The following is an 18,145-nucleotide window of genomic DNA, read 5'->3' on the forward strand; positions in this document are numbered from 1 at the left end:
AAAAGAATGAAGAATATAACAGAATATCATAATGCCTCTATATTATTCCATGGTACAAACTCAATTTGAGTATTGTATGCAGTTCTGGTCATGACATCTCAAAAAAGATGTAGCAGAATTATAGAAGCTACAGAGAAGGCTGACCAAAATTATAATGGGGATGGAATGATTCCACTATGAGGAAAGGCTGAAAAGGTTAGGGCTCTTCAGCTTGGAAATGATATAACAGATGAGAGGAATGGAATGAGTAAACGTGAATCGGTTGTTTACTCTTTCAAAAAGTATAAAAACTAGGGGACACACAATGAAGTTTCTAAGTTGTACATTTAAAATTAATGATAAAAAATATTTTTCTGCTCAGTGCATAATTTGGCTCTGGAATTCATTGCAAGAGAATTTGGTGAAAGCTATTAGTGTAGCTGCAATTAATAAAGGTTTGGACAAGTTCCTGGAGAAAAAGTCCATAAACCATTATTAAGGAGGAGTTGCAGGAATCTGTCTACCCTTTGGAATCCTGTCAGGTACTTGTGACCTGGATTGGCCACTGTTGGAAAGAGGATACTGGGCTTGATAGACCTTTAGTCTGATCCAGTGTGGCAAATCTTATGTTCTTATATTCTTTCTTGTTCTTTTTGGCCTGATTCTTTTACCTGTGCAAAGGGTAGTGCAGAAATCCCCAAACTGACACCATATGTGGCACCTTGAATACTTGGTGGCTAGCTAGAGATCAGACTCAGGCTGCATTGGCCTTCCCTAGGCTCATTCTCTTTGCTGGAGCCTCCATTTTCTCCCTGGGCCTAGCTTCTTATCCCCTTATGAGGAGAATACCATCAAAGCAGAACCCCCTTCCTGTCTGTGGCTTAAGGTACTTGGTTCCCAGCTTTTAAGGAGGGTCTAACATGCACTCCTTCACAATTTTCTAACCTTATGTTTAATGTCTTTCATTTCATTGATTGAAAATTGGATAGTAATCTTTAAGGAAGCGCGCCCTTTCCACAGCTGGGCCTCCCCTTTGGAACTCGCTCCCTCCGGACCTTCGCCAAGAACCCTGCCCTTTGGTTTTCAAAAAGAAATTGAAAACCTGGCTCTTCAGCCAGGCCTTTTCGGATTGACAAGTCCTTGCATTGAGGCTCCCCCGATCTGTGCCCATCTATAGACCTGATGTTCGATTCCAAGCTCCCTTTTCCATACCGGCACTCCACATATCCCGTAAATCTTTAACTACTCCGCGAGACAAAGACTATATTAATGCCTTAACCTAGCCTGGATCTACATGCAGCTAGAAATCACTTAGTCCCTCTATGAATCCTTTTAAGTGAATCTTTCTGAATGCTCTTTTTTGTGAATCTCTTCCTGTGGGGCAAATTAGTTCACCCGGCTATCCTAAAGATTACTTGGAAGTTTCATCAAGTATTACCCTTTTTTTTTTCCATTAATTTTAAAGTAGACTTCTAATGTTCCACATGTTTATTGCTTCTGCTTGTCCATTGCACCTTGTTCATTGTTCCGCTTGTTCATTGTACCACATGTTTCATTGTATCCGCCGTTTCGGCGACCGTTAAGTTTTATGTAAACCGGTGCGATATGTATCCTATACAGGAACATCGGTATATAAAAGTTAAAAATAAATAAGTAATTTTAATTTTCATTGTAATCTGCCTTGAGATTAATGTAGGAAAAGGAAGAATATCAAATGTTCTTGTATAAATCAAATTAATTAATTCATTAAAAAAATTGCTAATAGGGGTCTACTGGATGTTCCCCCACTCAAAATGGCCCATTTAAATGAGACCTGAGAAAGGGATTTTTCGGTTGTGGTATGCAAATTGTGAAATTGTTTACAAACTGAACTGAAGTTGATCACCTATCCTAAGCAGTGTAGTCTGCTTTGAAGACTTATCTATTTAAATTGGTTTATGAGGCATTCTTATCATGCTTTTAGGCTGTATTGCTTGATATTCATTTATAACTCGTATGGAAATAGTTTTATTTAATGTCTGTTTTTAAAAGTTTTAATAGCCATTATTGTTTTTGGAACAGCTCCCCTATGAGGAAAGACTAAAGAGGTTAGGACTGTTCAGCTTGGAGAAAAGACAGCTGAGGGTGGATATGATAGAGGTGTTTAAAATCATGAGAGGTCTAGAATGGGTAGATGTGAATTGGTTATTTACTCTTTCAGATAATAGAAGGAATAGGGGACACTCCATGAAGTTAGCATGTGGCATATTTAAAACTAATCGGAGAAAGTTCTTTTTCACTCGATGCACAATACAACTCTAGAATTTGTTGCCAGGGGATATGGTTAGTGCAGTTAGTGTAGCTGGGTTTAAAAAAGGTTTGGATAAGTTTTTGGAGGAGAAATCCATTGCCTGCTACTAATCAAGTTGATTTAGAAAATATCCACTGCTATTACTAGCAATGGTAACTTAGTTTTTGGGTACTTGCCAGGTTCTTATGGCCTGGATTGGCCACTGTTGGAGACAGGATGCTGGGCTTGATGGACCCTTGGTCTGACCCAGTATGGCATGTTCTTATATGTTTTATCGTAAATCACCTAGGGCCTGGAGCATCAGGCGATATATAAATATTTAATAAACATTAACATAAAAGAGTTATTTCCAGGTGACAACATTTTTTCTGATACATCATTGAAAGGAGGAAGAGCAGAGATGATTTATAAAGTTAAGAGGAATCAGGAAAAATGTACTGAGGGAAACACAAAAATGCAGAAATTCTAATGTAATCAAAAGAAAAAAAAAGTTAAATAAAAGTGTTTTCTATTTTATACCCTGGTAGTTGTTGGGAAGTTAGTGGCCCTTTATGCTCTTGGCTGGGTGCCGGAGTTGCCTAGGGTGTTGATCATTAGAGAGGATTCGAGGTTGTTATGGTCCAAGGATGCAAAATGTTGGGGCTGGTGGCTGTAGAGATGAGGCAGGTTGCGAGTTTGTCCTGGACCTGGAAGGGGAGGCTGACTTTTTTTTTTTATTATTTCTGCTACAGCCTGACCAGAGGGGATAATAGTACAACAAGTACAGAACCAGCATTTGAAAAGGTGATGTGCTGCTGACTACCTCCAGTCACTGAAGCAAGCTTTGGGGAAGATAGCAGGGAGTGATTTTGTCAGCTCCCACTGCTGCACTGCAAACCTGGAGGTATGCAGTTTAGGGATGTGAATCGTTTTCCATATCGTCTTAACAATAGAAATCGTGTGGCAGGGCAAGAAAATCGTCTTAGGCACGATTTTTTAGTTAAAAAATCGTTAAAAATCGTTTTTTCCGATTAGTGCGCACTAACTGGGAGTTAGTGCGCACTAACTGAAAATGATACAATTTGACACTTTTCAGGTCAGTTAAGGTCAGTTTAGGAATGAATATGTATTCCTATTGGCTGCCCTCTTATTTATTCATGTTACCAAGTTTCCTACTGACAGTATATGGGGTATGGGAAATGGAAACAGTTGGTAGCTTGACAAAACAAGTAATGTGATCAGTCAATGTGACTAGAACTTGTGCCCTAACCCTGATACCAGGGGTATTGTGATCTTCCTGCACACAGTGCCCTATCCCTATTAATACCAGGAGTGTTGTGATCTTCCTGCACACAGTGCCCTATCCCTAATACCAGGGGTGTTGTGATCTTCCTGCACACAGTGCCCTATTCCTGATACTGGGGGTGTTGTGATCTTCCTGCACACAGTGCCCTATTCCTGATACCGGGGGTGTTGTGATCTTCTTGCACACATCCCGATATCAGGGATAGGGCACTGCGTGCAGGAAGATCACAACACTCCTGGTATTAATAGGGATAGGGCACTGCATGCAGGAAGATCACAACACTCCTGGTATTAATAGGGATAGGGCACTGCATGCAGGAAGATCACAACACCCCTGGTATCAGGGATAGGGCACTGTGTGCAGGAAGATCACAATACCCCGGAGGAGTGAGGGTCAGGCAGCTCCCCCCTGTCTGTGAAGCCAGCCTCTCACTAGTAATGCAGGGAGGGAGCTGTCTCAGATTTCACCATCCTCCCCCCCCCCCCTTACCCACACACCATTCACTAGCTGGGACATGGGGGAAGTCAGGAGTGAGGGTCAGGCAGCTCCCCCCTGTCTGTGAAGCCAGCCTCTCACTAGTAATGCAGGGAGGGAGCTGTCTCAGACTTCACCATCCACCCCCCCCCCCCTCACCCACACACCATTCACTAGCTGGGACATGGGGGAAGTCAGGAGTGAGGGACAGGCAGCTCCCCCCTGTCTGTGAAGCCAGCCTCTCACTAGTAATGCAGGGAGGGAGCTGTCTCAGACTTCACCATCCTCCCCCCCCCCCCCCCTCACCCACACACCATTCACTAGCTGGGACATGGGGGAAGTCAGGAGTGAGGGTCAGGCAGCTCCCCCCTGTCTGTGAAGCCAGCCTCTCACTAGTAATGCAGGGAGGGAGCTGTCTCAGACTTCACCATCCCCCCCCCCCCCCCTCACCCACACACCATTCACTAGCTGGGACATGGGGGAAGTCGGGAGTGAGGGTCAGGCAGCTCCCCCCTGTCTGTGAAGCCAGCCTCTCACTAGTAATGCAGGGAGGGAGCTGTCTCAGACTTCACCATCCTCCCCCCCCCCCCTCACCCACACACCATTCACTAGCTGGGACATGGGGGAAGTCAGGAGTGAGGGTCAGGCAGCTCCCCCCTGTCTGTGAAGCCAGCCTCTCACTAGTAATGCAGGGAGGGAGCTGTCTCAGACTTCACCATCCACCCCCCCCCCCTCACCCACACACCATTCACTAGCTGGGACATGGGGGAAGTCAGGAGTGAGGGTCAGGCAGCTCCCCCCTGTCTGTGAAGCCAGCCTCTCACTAGTAATGCAGGGAGGGAGCTGTCTCAGACTTCACCATCCTCCCCCCCCCCCCTCACCCACACACCATTCACTAGCTGGGACATGGGGGAAGTCAGGAGTGAGGGTCAGGCAGCTCCCCCCTGTCTGTGAAGCCAGCCTCTCACTAGTAATGCAGGGAGGGAGCTGTCTCAGACTTCACCATCCACCCCCCCCCCCCTCACCCACACACCATTCACTAGCTGGGACATGGGGGAAGTCAGGAGTGAGGGTCAGGCAGCTCCCCCCTGTCTGTGAAGCCAGCCTCTCACTAGTAATGCAGGGAGGGAGCTGTCTCAGACTGGTATCAGGGTTAGGGCACTGTGTGCAGGAAGATCACAACACTCCTGGTATTAATAGGGATAGGGCACTGTAAGAGATGACTGTAGTAGATTGAATAAAGATCTGATGTTTCTGCTCTCCTCACACCAAACAAAAACAACACACAAGCAGAGAAGCCCTTCTTACAAAGCTGAGCTAGTGAGTTAAGTAGGAGGAAAAGTAAACATACTGGTGCCAGTGTGGCTACTTAAAAAATACACTTACCAACAATCAATTACATATATTTGAACTGTGTACAGTTCCAGCCAGGACCACCTTTCTAAAATGCACAGTGATTGGCAAATTCAACATGCACTAGCATTTCAGGTGCCTGCTAACAAAAATAATAAACAAACAAGTTCTAGTCACGTGAGTGCTGATCATTACATTACTTTTTTTGTCAAGCTTCCAACTGTTTCCATTTCACATCCCCCCAACCATATTGGTAACATCAATAGATAAGAGCACAGCCAGCCAATAGGAATACATACATACATATTCATTCCTAAGTGACCTTTACTGACCTGGGAAGTGTGAACACTTTGTTTCATTTTCTGTTGGTGTTCGTTAGTTTCCAGTTCCATTTCCCATCCCCCCAACCATCACCTCAGTGGTAACCTTGGTAACATCAATAGATAAGAGGGCAGCCAGCCAATAGGAACACATATTCATTCCTAACTGACCTTCAGTGACCTGGAAAGTGTTTATTTGTATCATTTTCAGTTAGTGCGCACTAAATCGAGTTAACGATTTTTAACGATAAATCGTTAGAATTTCTATTGTATCGTGTTCTATAACGATTTAAGACGATATAAACATTATCGGACGATAATTTTAATCGTTGAAAAACGATTCACATCCCTAGTTGTTACATTAGTAGATGCCATAAACCCGGAGGTACCAGGTTATAGCGGTGATGAGGATGCTACAATGTGAAGAGAGAAAGGGATACAGTGAGAGTTGAAAAGGCTTTGGCCAGCGCTCACCACTGAATTGAAGGCTCTTGGGGGGATGTAGGGGCTCCAGTAATAAGCAGAAGGCTTAGGACTTATGCATGTGTCACTGGCAATTTGGTCCTTCCAGAAACCATGTTGGAATAGAAGGTTCCACCTGGGGGCCTATTAAAATGTGATAATTCAAACACAAGCTACACTCCGAGGAGCACTAGCCATATGATTTAAGCCTGGAGGTTCTAAGGTAACAATTGGAAGATGGCCGTTGGAGCAACAAGGGGGACAAAGCCTGGTCAGCTTAACTGCTGCCAACCAATATAAATTAAAGCTTTTCTTTTAAAAAGAGGAAAAAGCACTGAGTTTAAAGAACTCAGTGAACCAAATAAAAGGGCTGAAACAGGGAGCTGTCTGAGCTGAAATTTAGTTTGAATTTTTGTGTATGACTGTGATATAAACAGGATGGAGTCGGTTTAGAGGGTAGCTACTAAAAAGGTCAGTGGTCTTCATTCTAAAGCGTATGGGGATAGACTTAAAGACCTAAACATGTACACCCTAGAGGAGAAATGAGATGGGGAGATATGATAGAGATATTCAGATATCTCAAAGGTTTCCATGCACAGGAGATGAGCCTTTTTCAAAAGAAAAGAGGCTCTCAAATAAGGGGTCATGTGATGAGGTTGAAAGGGGTAGACACAAGAGTAATTTTAGGAAATATTTCTGTATGGAGAGGGTGATGGATGTGTGGAACAGCCTCCTAGTGGAGGTGGTAGAGACAAAAACAGTATGAAAATTCAAGAAATCATGGGATAAATACAGGGGATCTCTAAGGAAGTGATGGTAATTATAAAGCTAAATTAATTGGGCAGATGAGCAGAGTAGATGGGCCATATGGTCGTTTTCTGTCATCATGTTTCTGTGTCTTACCCTGTGTGTTGTGACAAGAATATTTTAAAAAGTGGTATATCTTGGTTAAGGAACAGGAAGAACCTGTAGAGAAAGGTTAACAAAAATTTGTAGAAACATAGTAAATGTTAAACAGAGCAGAAATGTGGGAAATGTGCATGTACATGAGAGAAATAAAGTAATTAATGTCACAATGAGCTAAAAAAAACTGTGAATTTTACTGTCAAATGATGGTTTAAAAGTTTTACTGACAGGAACGGAATGTTCAGCCAGTCTCTCCCTGTGCCTGTGGCAGCTCTGGTCAGTGAAGCAAGAGGGTAATCCTTGAGAGCTGAAAGGAAGACTTAGGGTCCTAAAATATTGGAAGTTTGACTTAAAGGAAAAGCTATTCCCTGAAAAAAACAAGAGGGGCGAGCCCAACAGTAGTTTTAAAACATAATTAGATAAATCTGACTTCACAAGACAACGAAAACTGAAAAAAAAACCCCAAAAGGTAAAAGGGTTGAAACAGAAACAGAATAAATCAAATTATTCTTCATGAGAGTAATTTTGTAACAGTCTGCATAGGGCTAAAGTCTGCCTCTAAGGAGTCTTAAGCGCATAAGTCCACTTTGAATATTAGCGTGTAGGTGTGTATCCCTGTGTGTCATACACACACTCACACATTTACACCTGCCAGGGAGCAGGTGCAAATATATACATTCACATTTACATACATAATTTCAAAAATCTGAAGATTGTGTGTAAATGGTTTCCCTGCCCCAACTCCACCACTGGAACACCTCTATCAAGTGTGCACAAAAAGTACATGTGGAGCACTTCTTCACATGAGCTAGGTGTACAAACCCACAGACAATTTTCAAAGGCTGATTTACTCGCATAAAACTGGGTTTTGTGTGAGTAAAAAATTTAGAATATTCAATCCCATAAGTTCTTTCCCAATAGTAAGAAAAAAAAGAAGATGAACAGGGAGATGAAGGTGTCTGAGCTGAAGTTTAGTTTGAAGCGTCCAAGTGGTAAGAAGAAAGGTGAAATTTCAAAAGTTGCACAGTAAAAATCTGCTTATGTTGCGCTCGGGGGTGGACCCTTGTCCTAGGGCAGAGATGGAACGCCTCCTGAAAGGGAACAGGAGGTAACTGCCCCCAGGGGGCAGATCACTGGAGGAGACAGAGGCTGTGGAAAGCTTCACCACTGGAAGCCCAAGGTCCCCCTGGGAGGAGCCCGTAGGGACCCGGGCTGCTTGGACTTAGGTGGGCCTCGCAGGGTCTCCTGGGAGAATGAAAATCCGGCGTGCCCATGGAAACAGGGGGAGCGTGATCGGGTTTGAAGATGGAGGCTGGTTGGAACAAGGAGAACCAGAACAGAGTTGGTGATGACAGGGCGAGGAACAGAGCCAGAATCTGGAGACGAGGTCAGACTGGCAAAGGTCAAGATCCAGAGGTCAGTCCAAGGAGTGGTCATCAAAGCGGGGTTCAGGTAACGGAGGACAGACGAGGTCAGAGTCAGGCTGAGGTCTTGAGGCAGGCGGGAGGCAGGTCAGGAACAAGCTGAGGTCTTTGAGGCAGGCGGCAGGCAGGCAGGCAGGTCAGGAGCAACTGAGGTCAGTACCGGTAAGACAGTCCGAGGGTACTACCTGGGTAGACAGACAGATGAACACAGGAACAAGCAGGATGCAGGAACAGAACTGGAACAGAAGGATCCTGGAACAAGAATAGGAACAAGCAGGAACAGGAACAAGCGCAGAGGCAAACTTAGAACAAACCCAATTGCCAAGGCAAGGAAGGAACGACAGGAACTTCTTATATCAAGGGATTAATCAGGGCGTGCCATGGAGCTAGAACCCGCCCTTGGCCCTACATGAGGCCGGGCTGTCCGCGCGTGCATATGGGCGTGGCTAACATGGCCGAGGACACTGAGCCTCGGCATGAGGCTTGGCACGCGGTGGAAGGCCCGGTGACTGCTGCCGCGGCACGCCAGGACCTGGCAGGACTGGCAACTACCGCGAGGGATGTCGATCCGGAACACGCTGTGGAACCATGAAGGTGAGCAGGCCCGCGGGCGGGGCACGTAACAGCTTATGCCCATGTAAATAGCACATACTCGCATATATGCTATTTTAGAAATCTACAACATACACGCATAAGTAAGGGTATGCAAGTAAACTTACACATGAGAAAGAAAAGGAGTGGTCCAGGGGCATGTCCAACATAGGAACAGTAACTTTCAAACTGGTGCGTAAGTGCTGTTTGGCATGTGTGTGTCAGCGCGCAACCAGATACACAGCCATTTTATAACTTGCGCAATATGGGGTAGATTTTAAAAGGAGCACATGCATCCTATGGGGTAGATTTTCAAAGGGGTACGCGCGTAAGATACACGCGTACCCCCTGAAAACCTACCCCAAACCCCCCCTGCGCGCGCCGAGCCTATTTTGCATAGGCTCGGCGGCGCGCGCAAGCCCCGGGACGCACGTAAGTCCCGGGGCTTGCATGGAGGGGCGTGTCGGGGGGCGTGTCAGGGGGCGTACCGGGAGTGACGCGGCGTTTCGGGGGCGTGTCCGGAGTGACGCGGCATTTCAGGGGCGTATCCAGGGACGTGGTTCCGGCCCGGGGGCGTTCCGGGGGCGTGACAGCGACCCCTGGACCAGCCCCCGGATCGGAACATGGAGCGTGGCAGCCGGCCTGGTGCGTGCAAAGTTACGCCTGCTTCTAGCAGGCGTAACTTTTACACACATTTACATACATAATTTCAAAAATCTGAAGATTGTGTGTAAATAGTTTCCCTGCCCCAACTCCACCACTGGAACACCTCTATCAAGTGTGCACAAAAAGTACATGTGGAGCACTTCTTCACATGAGCTAGGTGTACAAACCCACAGACAATTTTCAAAGGCTGATTTACTCGCATAAAACTGGGTTTTGTGTGAGTAAAAAATTTAGAATATTCAATCCCATAAGTTCTTTCCCAATAGTAAGAAAAAAAAGAAGATGAACAGGGAGCTGAAGGTGTCTGAGCTGAAGTTTAGTTTGAAGTGTCCAAGTGGTAAGAAGAAAGGTGAAATTTCAAAAGTTGCACAGTAAAAATCTGCTTATGTTGCGCTCGGTGGTGGACCCTTGTCCTGGGACAGTGAAGGAACACCTCCTGAAAGGGAACAGGAGGTAACTGCCCCCAGGGGGCAGATCACTGGAGGAGACAGAGGCTGTGGAAAGCTTCACCACTGGAAGCCCAAGGTCCCCCCGGGAGGAGCCCGTAGGGACCCGGGCTGCTTGGACTTAGGTGGGCCTCGCAGGGTCTCCTGGGAGAATGAAAATCCGGCATGCCCATGGAAACAGGGGGAGCGCGATCGGGTTCTAGCCTGCTTCTAGCAGGCGTAACTTTCGGGGTAGAGGTAGGGGGGAGGTTTAGATAGGTCCGGGGGGTGGGTGGGTTAGGTAGGGGAAGGTGGGGGGAGGTGGGGGGAGGGCGAAGGAAAGTTCCCTCCGAGGCCGCTCCGATTTCGGAGCGGCCTCGGAGGGAATGGAGGCAGGCTGCGCAGCTCGGCGCGCGCAGGCTGCCGATTTTGGGCAGCCTTGCGCGCGCCAACCCCAGATTTTAATGGATACTCGCGGCTACGCGCGTATCTATTGAAATCCCGCGAACAAAAGTACACATGTGTGCAGATTTATAAAATCTGCCTCTATATGTGCATGCGCTACCTGGCGCGCGCATATATTTGCCCGATTTTATGTCATGCGCACGCATGTTATAAAATCCGGGGTCAGCGCATGCAAGGGGGTGAACAATTGTGCACCTTGCGAGCACTGAGCCACGCTGGCTTCTTCCATTCCCCCTAGCCTGACCATCCTACACCTTCCCCTAATCTTTCCCCCGTAGCCCTACTCTAACTCCCCCCTGATCTTTATTTTATCTTTTACGCCTGCCTCCAGGCAGGCGCAAGTTGCGTGTGCCAGCCGATTGCCGGCACAAGATTTCTGACATAGCAGCAAATGGCCGCTGTGCCAGGAGCCGCTGACCCCGCCCACTCCCCGCCCCTTTTTTCAAGCCCCAGGATTTACACGTGGCCCGGGGCTTTACGCGCGCCGCCGGAACTTTTGAAAATAGGCCCGGCGAGCATAACTCCCCTATGCGCGTAAATCCTCCTGGATTTACACGCGAAGGTCTTTGAAAATCTGCCCCTATATGCACACATGTTATAAAATAGCCTGATAGCGCATATATGTGTGCACAATTTTGAGTGGGTGCATGCCTATGCACATAAATCCCACATCTATTGCGTAAGCTGGGGAATTTTAAAAGCAGCGTGCATCCACACCATTGCCAGTTTCACCAGTTTGTCCACCAGTTTGTCCATTTAACAGCTAGGCCCTTCAAAACCCCCTGGTTTGAGAGTCTGTACTTTCCCCAATTACCCCAAAATCTTTAAACCCCTTAGAAATGATTCTGTTTATTTTTTAACTTACACCTCGTACCTAGCAGAACTAAACTTACATAACACTGGAGCTGGACATGTGTCCAGATGTGTAATTATTTATGCACACATCTTGTGGCCATGCCCATACCCCTCCCCCTTTTGACAACTTTTAAGATGTACGCACAGCAGGAGATAGGCGCATTTTTGGGCGGCTTTTAAAATTCAGTCGGCGTGCACCAGCCCGACTAATGTGTATATATCCCAATTGATGCTCACACCGGACTTTTAATATCCACCTTTTACTGCATAAATTGCTATTTTATAAGAGATTTACGTATGTAGATTTGGTAGCTTGCTCGCAGTATATTTATACCTTGCTCTTTAACTGGAGTAAGTGTTCATCAATGTCTTAAAAATTAAATAATGACTCAGTGAGAAGGTCTGGGTAAAATGGAGAGAGCTGAGGTTGAAGATCCAGTAGGGTTTCAATGACCTGCAAATGGACTGGGCAAACTGGTAAACTAATTGATAACACTGGGGCTTTCATTGCCTCAAGAATATTAGAAAATCTCCCGACTTACACAGGTAAAACCCGACTTTCTTAAATGCATGTAAATTAGGTGAGTAAAACCAATATGAATATATTTTTAAAGACAGAAATAAAAATATGCAGGTATAGTAGTTGCATGCCCCTTATATGGATAAATTCCAACTTAGACCTAGATTTATCAAAATGCGGTAACTATTGCATGTAATAGCAAAAGGGGTGTGGTTTATGCAAATATTCATTTTATGTGAAGAGCTAAGTTAGTGCAAATTGTGATAACATTATCAGACTTTGCGATAGGAGCTAGACCTGTTGTATTTCCCACATATAACAGAGAGAGAGAGAGAGAGCGAGCGAGCGAGCCTGGCCATAATGTCATCTCCCTAGATAGGTATTTGTATCCCTATGGCAGGCCCACCTAGTAACTTGAGGTGAGGTTTAGGTATCAGTGTAGGGGGTTAGAGGCCCCTTTGACATTCAATGTTAGATGTACAAACAGAACAGTGGTCTCTTGTGAACATTTGATGACCCTCGGAGTGAGGAAACTCACTCCAAGATGAGATTTGGGCCCCCACCCCGATTGTATCACCCAAGATCTCCCCTTCCCCTGACTCCCCCTGATCGAATCACCCAAGATCCCTCCTCCCCCCTGATCCCCCCAAGTGCATCACCCAACATATCCCCTCCCCCTGACCCCCTAATTGCATCAAAGCATGGCCAACAAGAAGAAATGTTTGACTTTTTCAAGCTGTTAATGGAGAGAACATCCATTGTTTCCACCAAGGTCCCTGCAGTCATAATTCCCAGACAAAATAACCTGGCATATCCAGGTTATAGGATATGCCAGGTATACCTATAGGAAATTGGATATGCCAGACTAAGGCCATGTTGAACATTCTGAGAGTTCTAGTTGAAGATCAGGTAGAGGTCATTAAAGATCACCTAAATGGAGTGAGGACACAATTAAGTATATGGCACTAAGAAGATTTATTTATTTATTTAAAATTTTTATATACCGCACAATGGGTAGGGATCTATCCATCTAGGCGGTTTACATAGTCAGAAATTGCTTAAATAAATAAAAACAAAATGCATTGTTGATACGGGATCAGATGAGTCTATTATATTGGCCATCCTTCGTTGTAAACATTTTGAGACCACATAAAATCTTGAAGATGCAATTTGGATAAAGCTGACAGTAGCCAATAGTACGGGTGTGCTTGGAAAATATTTCATTTCATTTCATTTCATTTTATTTTCAGTTTTTTTAGTTTTGATTAGAATTATTGTAGTTTTGAAATTTATGTGCAATGTAGGAACGGTAACTTTTAAAGGGTCGTGCAGGCACACATTGACATGTGTGCATCAGCACATGCCCAGGGATGCGGCAGTTTTATAACATGCACGCACATACATTTGTATGTTATAAAATAGCAAAGCATACGTATGTGTGTGCCCTGTTTGCCATTGGGTGTGCAAGGCCATGCATATCTAGCGTGTGCCACACAAGGTGGAAAATTTTATAACAGGTGCACCTATACACCATGACCAGTTTCGCCAATTTGACCACTAGTTCACCCAGTCTAGAGCTAGGTCCATGGAATTCCCTTGATTCTTTAGCCTGTAGTCCCTCATGTTACCCCAGTCCTTTAAACCTCATGCATGTTTTTATTTTTTTTTTAAACTTACCCACAGCACTGGACCTGGATGCGCACCCGGGCCCGAAAGTACTTGTGCACATTTGCTCTTGGCCCCACCCCAGAACACCCATGACCCACCCACACCACAACTACACCATGGCCCTTCTTTGTTCCAAGTGAGGTATCCGCATATCGGGAGATGTGTGCAAATGTAGGTGGCTTTTAAAATTCTGTGGACACACACATATTTTACATACGTGTACAACTCCCGATTTCGCCATGCGCCTAACTTTTAAATTCACCTTTTAGTGCACATTAATTAAAATTATTGTGTACTAACTCAAATAGTTTGTCCTAAATAAAAATAGGGGTAGATTTTATAATTCTACGCGCGTGCATACTTTTGTTCGCGCACCAGGCGCGAACAAAAGTACGCCGGATTTTATAAGATATGCACATAGCCGTGCGTATCTTATAAAATCCGGGGTCGGCGAGCACAAGGGGGTGCACATTTGTGCAACTTGCGCGCGCCGAGCCCAGCGCGCGCTGCCCGTTCCCTCCGAGGCCGCTCTGAAATCCGAAATCAAAGCGGCCTCGGAGGGAACTTTCCTTCCACCTCCCCCCACCCCCCCCCCCACCTCTGTCGCAGAAGTTACGCCTGCTCAAAGCAGGCGTAACTTTGCGCGCACGGGCCGGCTGCCATGCACCGTGTTCCGGTCCGGGGGCTGGTCCAGAGGCCACGGCCAGGTCCCCGGAACGCCCCCGGGCCGAAACCACGCCCGCGGCACTGCCCCGGATGACGCGCCGACCGCGTCACGCCTCCCCACACGCCCACCCCAAGAAAGCCCCGGGACTTTCGCACAGCCCGGGGCTTTGCGCATGCCGGAAGCCTATGCAATATAGGCTCGCCGTGCTCAGGGGGGTTTTAAAAGGGTTACGTGCGTACCTTATGCGCGTAACCCTTTTAAAATCCGGCCCTATGCGCGTAACCCTTTTAAAATCCAGCCCTTAGCGCGCACTAAGTTGAAATAGTGTACGCTAATTCCAAGGTGAATTTTAAAAGGCAATATGCGACATTATGTCTTTCAAGTACAATGGCCTACAATTTCTATAGGTCAGAGGAGCTGCTTGGCAGCAATGTTTTGTACTAGGCCACAGATCAAATATTCTTGCTCAATGTTCTCTACAATGTTACACTCGCATTTGAATATTAACGCTTATGACAGGATCTTAAATAAATGGGCTAAATACCCAACTATATCATTAACAACTAGTACAATCAAGCGCTATCTTTCACAAAGTGGTAAGGTTACGGAAAATGCGAATCTGAGAGAGTTACACTTTAAATTTATTTGGCAATTATACTGTACTAATTCAGTAGCTTTTCAGTTGGAGATAACAACTTCTCCTCTATGTCTGAAGTGCGAAACTGAGGAGGGGCACTATCTGCATAGTTTCTGGGAATGTACTAAAATTAAGCAGTTGTGGCTAGAGGTTCAACGACAATGTTCTCAGATATTTGACTGTTTATTACCTCTTGACCCAATGTTATGGTTGTTCGGCCCGTTTAATGATACTCAATATCCGTTGACTCTGTCACAGAAACTCTTCATCAGTAAAGCTGGTATTATTGCTAAACATGTTGTTGTTAACAATTGGATATCTAAAGATCCAGCTAACATCGTCCATTGGCATAGGAAACTATTACAAATAGCTACGTTTGAACACATGACGGCCAAATCCTTGAGCGTCTCGAAACAACAGCACACTACTGCTGTGTGGTCAGCTTATCTGCAAAGCCAACCTGTGCATCTGGTCAAGCATATTTCCAGACTAGACTCGGAACAAAATTCTGGAGGTCAAGGACTTCAATGGCTCAATGACTCTGTGGATTGAGGTTTTCCGTATCTAATCCCAATGTAGACACTGCCCATATTACTGTTACCCACACGTGACATTGCTTAAATGGTTTATTGTAGTACTGCTCCAATGCTTTAATGCTGTACTCTATTGCTATACTGTATTACTAAATCAGTGAACACCAAATGAAAGTTTGAGAGAATAAGAAGAAACAGATGTTAGATAGACAGAGGGTGGGGGGTGGGAGGGATGGGTAAGATTAGGGAAGAAATGGGAGAAAAAAGAACATTCGACATATGCGGACTCTGTGACATTTAAGTTTTTTCAGATGAAGGTATTGTATGCTGCATGTTAATGTCACCTTCATGGGCAGTTCCGAACGCATTTTTCTATTTACTGTTCTGGTATATTGTATCGGTTCTATGTCATGTTGAGCATTGTTTGGATTTCTAAAAACCCAATAAAAATATATAACACAAAAAAAAAAAAGGCAATATGCGCCAAAATTAGGCGATATGTAAATATGCCAGGCCAGCGCTCACCGAGTGGATTTTAAAAGCCCATCTCGGTATGTGCATACTTGTAGCTACTCACATAAATGAAAAGTTCCAAAAAAGGGGCAGAGCATGAGCAGCCTCTGGGAGGGGGATGGGCATTCCTGGATTTAAACTTGAAATTTGTGCATAAATACTTACGCGCAATGGCATGCGCCGGGGTCTCCTGCCATGTAACTTTACTTCTGCTATGGATGGCGTGTTAGTAGTAAAACAAAAAAATATAGACAGATCAGTGGGGTGTTAACCTTTTAGATCCCGCTCATTGAAGGACTTATTTCCTGATGCCCCTTTTTACATATCTTAGTTAACTAGACCCAAATATGGTATAAAAATTTTTTCAAGGAAATCGGACTATGGGTTTTTGAGAAAAATGCATGTCCACTAGTGGAACGTTGGGATCTACAGGAGTCAAAAAGTACTTTTTCAAAAATTCTTTATTTTAGGTAATTCTTGTAACATTTCTTTATTTTAGGTAATTCTTATAACATACTGCAATACTACAGCTGATATCATACATAAGAATGAAAATTAGTCAAAAAAATCAAGCATGATAATCTGGAAAACATTTTTCATGTAAACGTTTACCACAAAATTCACACCACTTTTTTGTATTTTTGGAGCAGACAGCACATCGGCCTTGGGAAGTTGTGGACAAGAAGTGAGGCTGTGATGCCTTTACATCAGCACTTATGGATGCTGTAGGACCTCCTTTCCGGATGCGGTAGCTTGAAAGGCCACATTTCATTGCTACGGTAGATACTTCACGTAGGAAGTCCAAGTGGCTCATTGCTTCTTTTCCAAGCAGATGGCAGTGAATTTTCCAAGCTGCCACAACAGCCATGTTCAAGCCATTTGAAAATAAATTCCACCACCACTTTTTGGAGCGAAGTGTTGGGCGGTAAGCTGATAAAAGCCGGTCAAGTAGATCAACACCACCCATGCCTTGATTGTAAGCACCAATTATTTTTGGTTGCTTTATTAGAACTTTTTTCTTTTCTTTGAGAGAATAGCGGCTGGCATTTTGAAGTGGAAATGGCTTCATCCAGTTGGACATGACTGTGACCACACTGCTGTCATTCCAGCGGACACAGATGATGTCTCCATCACCACGATAATCAAATTCCCCACGATCTTTCTTGCGCAGTTCTTTAGGTGCCATTAGGGGACATTTCCCAGTTCTGTTTTCTCTGACAGTGCCAATTGCTCGAAATCCCTTTTCTTTCAGTTCCACCATCAAGTTGTGTGATGTGAAGAAATTATCAGAGAAAAGGCAATGATTTCTTGGCTCTTGAATGACTGAAATCAAATCCGAAATTACTCTTGTACCAAGTGGAACTTTTTCAGTTTTATCAGTGCCTGATTCTTCTGGCTGATATTTGGCACCTGTATAAATCTGCATTGAAAATGGAAAACCATCTGGACTGCACATCATCCATATTTTGTATCCAAATCGAATTGGTTTTCCTCGAAGGAACATTTTGCAGCTATGATGACCATAATATGGTACCATTGATTCGTCAATGCTCAGGCTTTCACTAAAAACACCTCCGATCTTCAAAAACTGAGCAGATAAATGGGTATAAAATGGCTCAATTTTTGCAGCTTTTCCAGGTGGTAGTTGCAAATTGTCAACAATATGAAAATAGATTTTCAGGTCCTCAAAGCGTTTTCTTGACATGGTTTTTGGCACAATTTGGTTGCTCAAATCTTCTGCAGTTGACCAGTAATGCTTTTCTTTTGGAACATGGTGATAGCCACTGTGCAAGAGTATTCCGAAGAAACGAGTGATTTTGTCAGCATTTGTGTCAATGCTTGCCAATTTCTGCCTGGCATATATATTTGTCATGTATGCTAATTCTTCTAAATAATCTTCACCCATAATTTCTATGAAAAGTTCAAATGGTGTCTTTTGAAGAAGATCTGGACGAATATCAGCCAACTTTGTTGGGGCATGCTCTTCCATTGTGGTCGTGAAATCATCTGTCTTGATCCATCTTGGCTTTGGCTTCTCTGGGTTTCGTTTTCCTTTGGTATCTCCTGATTCTTGACAATAGGTTGATAGCAATTTGTCATCCTCATCCACTT

At 44.8% G+C, this 18,145-nt stretch overlaps 2 protein-coding genes across 5 annotated transcripts in view; one reads left to right on the forward strand and one right to left on the reverse strand.

Annotated features, from left to right (window-relative positions):
* The window catches only part of CHRM3 (cholinergic receptor muscarinic 3), a 1,211,018-nt gene that overhangs the window by 820,328 nt on the left and 372,545 nt on the right, over positions 1–18,145 (forward strand). The gene's annotated exons all lie outside the window — the stretch shown is intronic.
* Positions 16,602–18,145, reverse strand: part of LOC115088528 (piggyBac transposable element-derived protein 3-like) — a 1,755-nt gene continuing 211 nt past the window's right edge. The window contains exon 1 of the mRNA XM_029596790.1: positions 16,602–18,145. This exon is cut by the window's right edge and continues 211 nt beyond it. Coding sequence (XP_029452650.1) covers positions 16,602–18,145 — 1,544 coding nt within the window.

Source organism: Rhinatrema bivittatum, chromosome 3 (genome assembly GCF_901001135.1).
Source record: "Rhinatrema bivittatum chromosome 3, aRhiBiv1.1, whole genome shotgun sequence".
Classification (NCBI taxonomy): Eukaryota; Metazoa; Chordata; class Amphibia; order Gymnophiona; family Rhinatrematidae; genus Rhinatrema; species Rhinatrema bivittatum.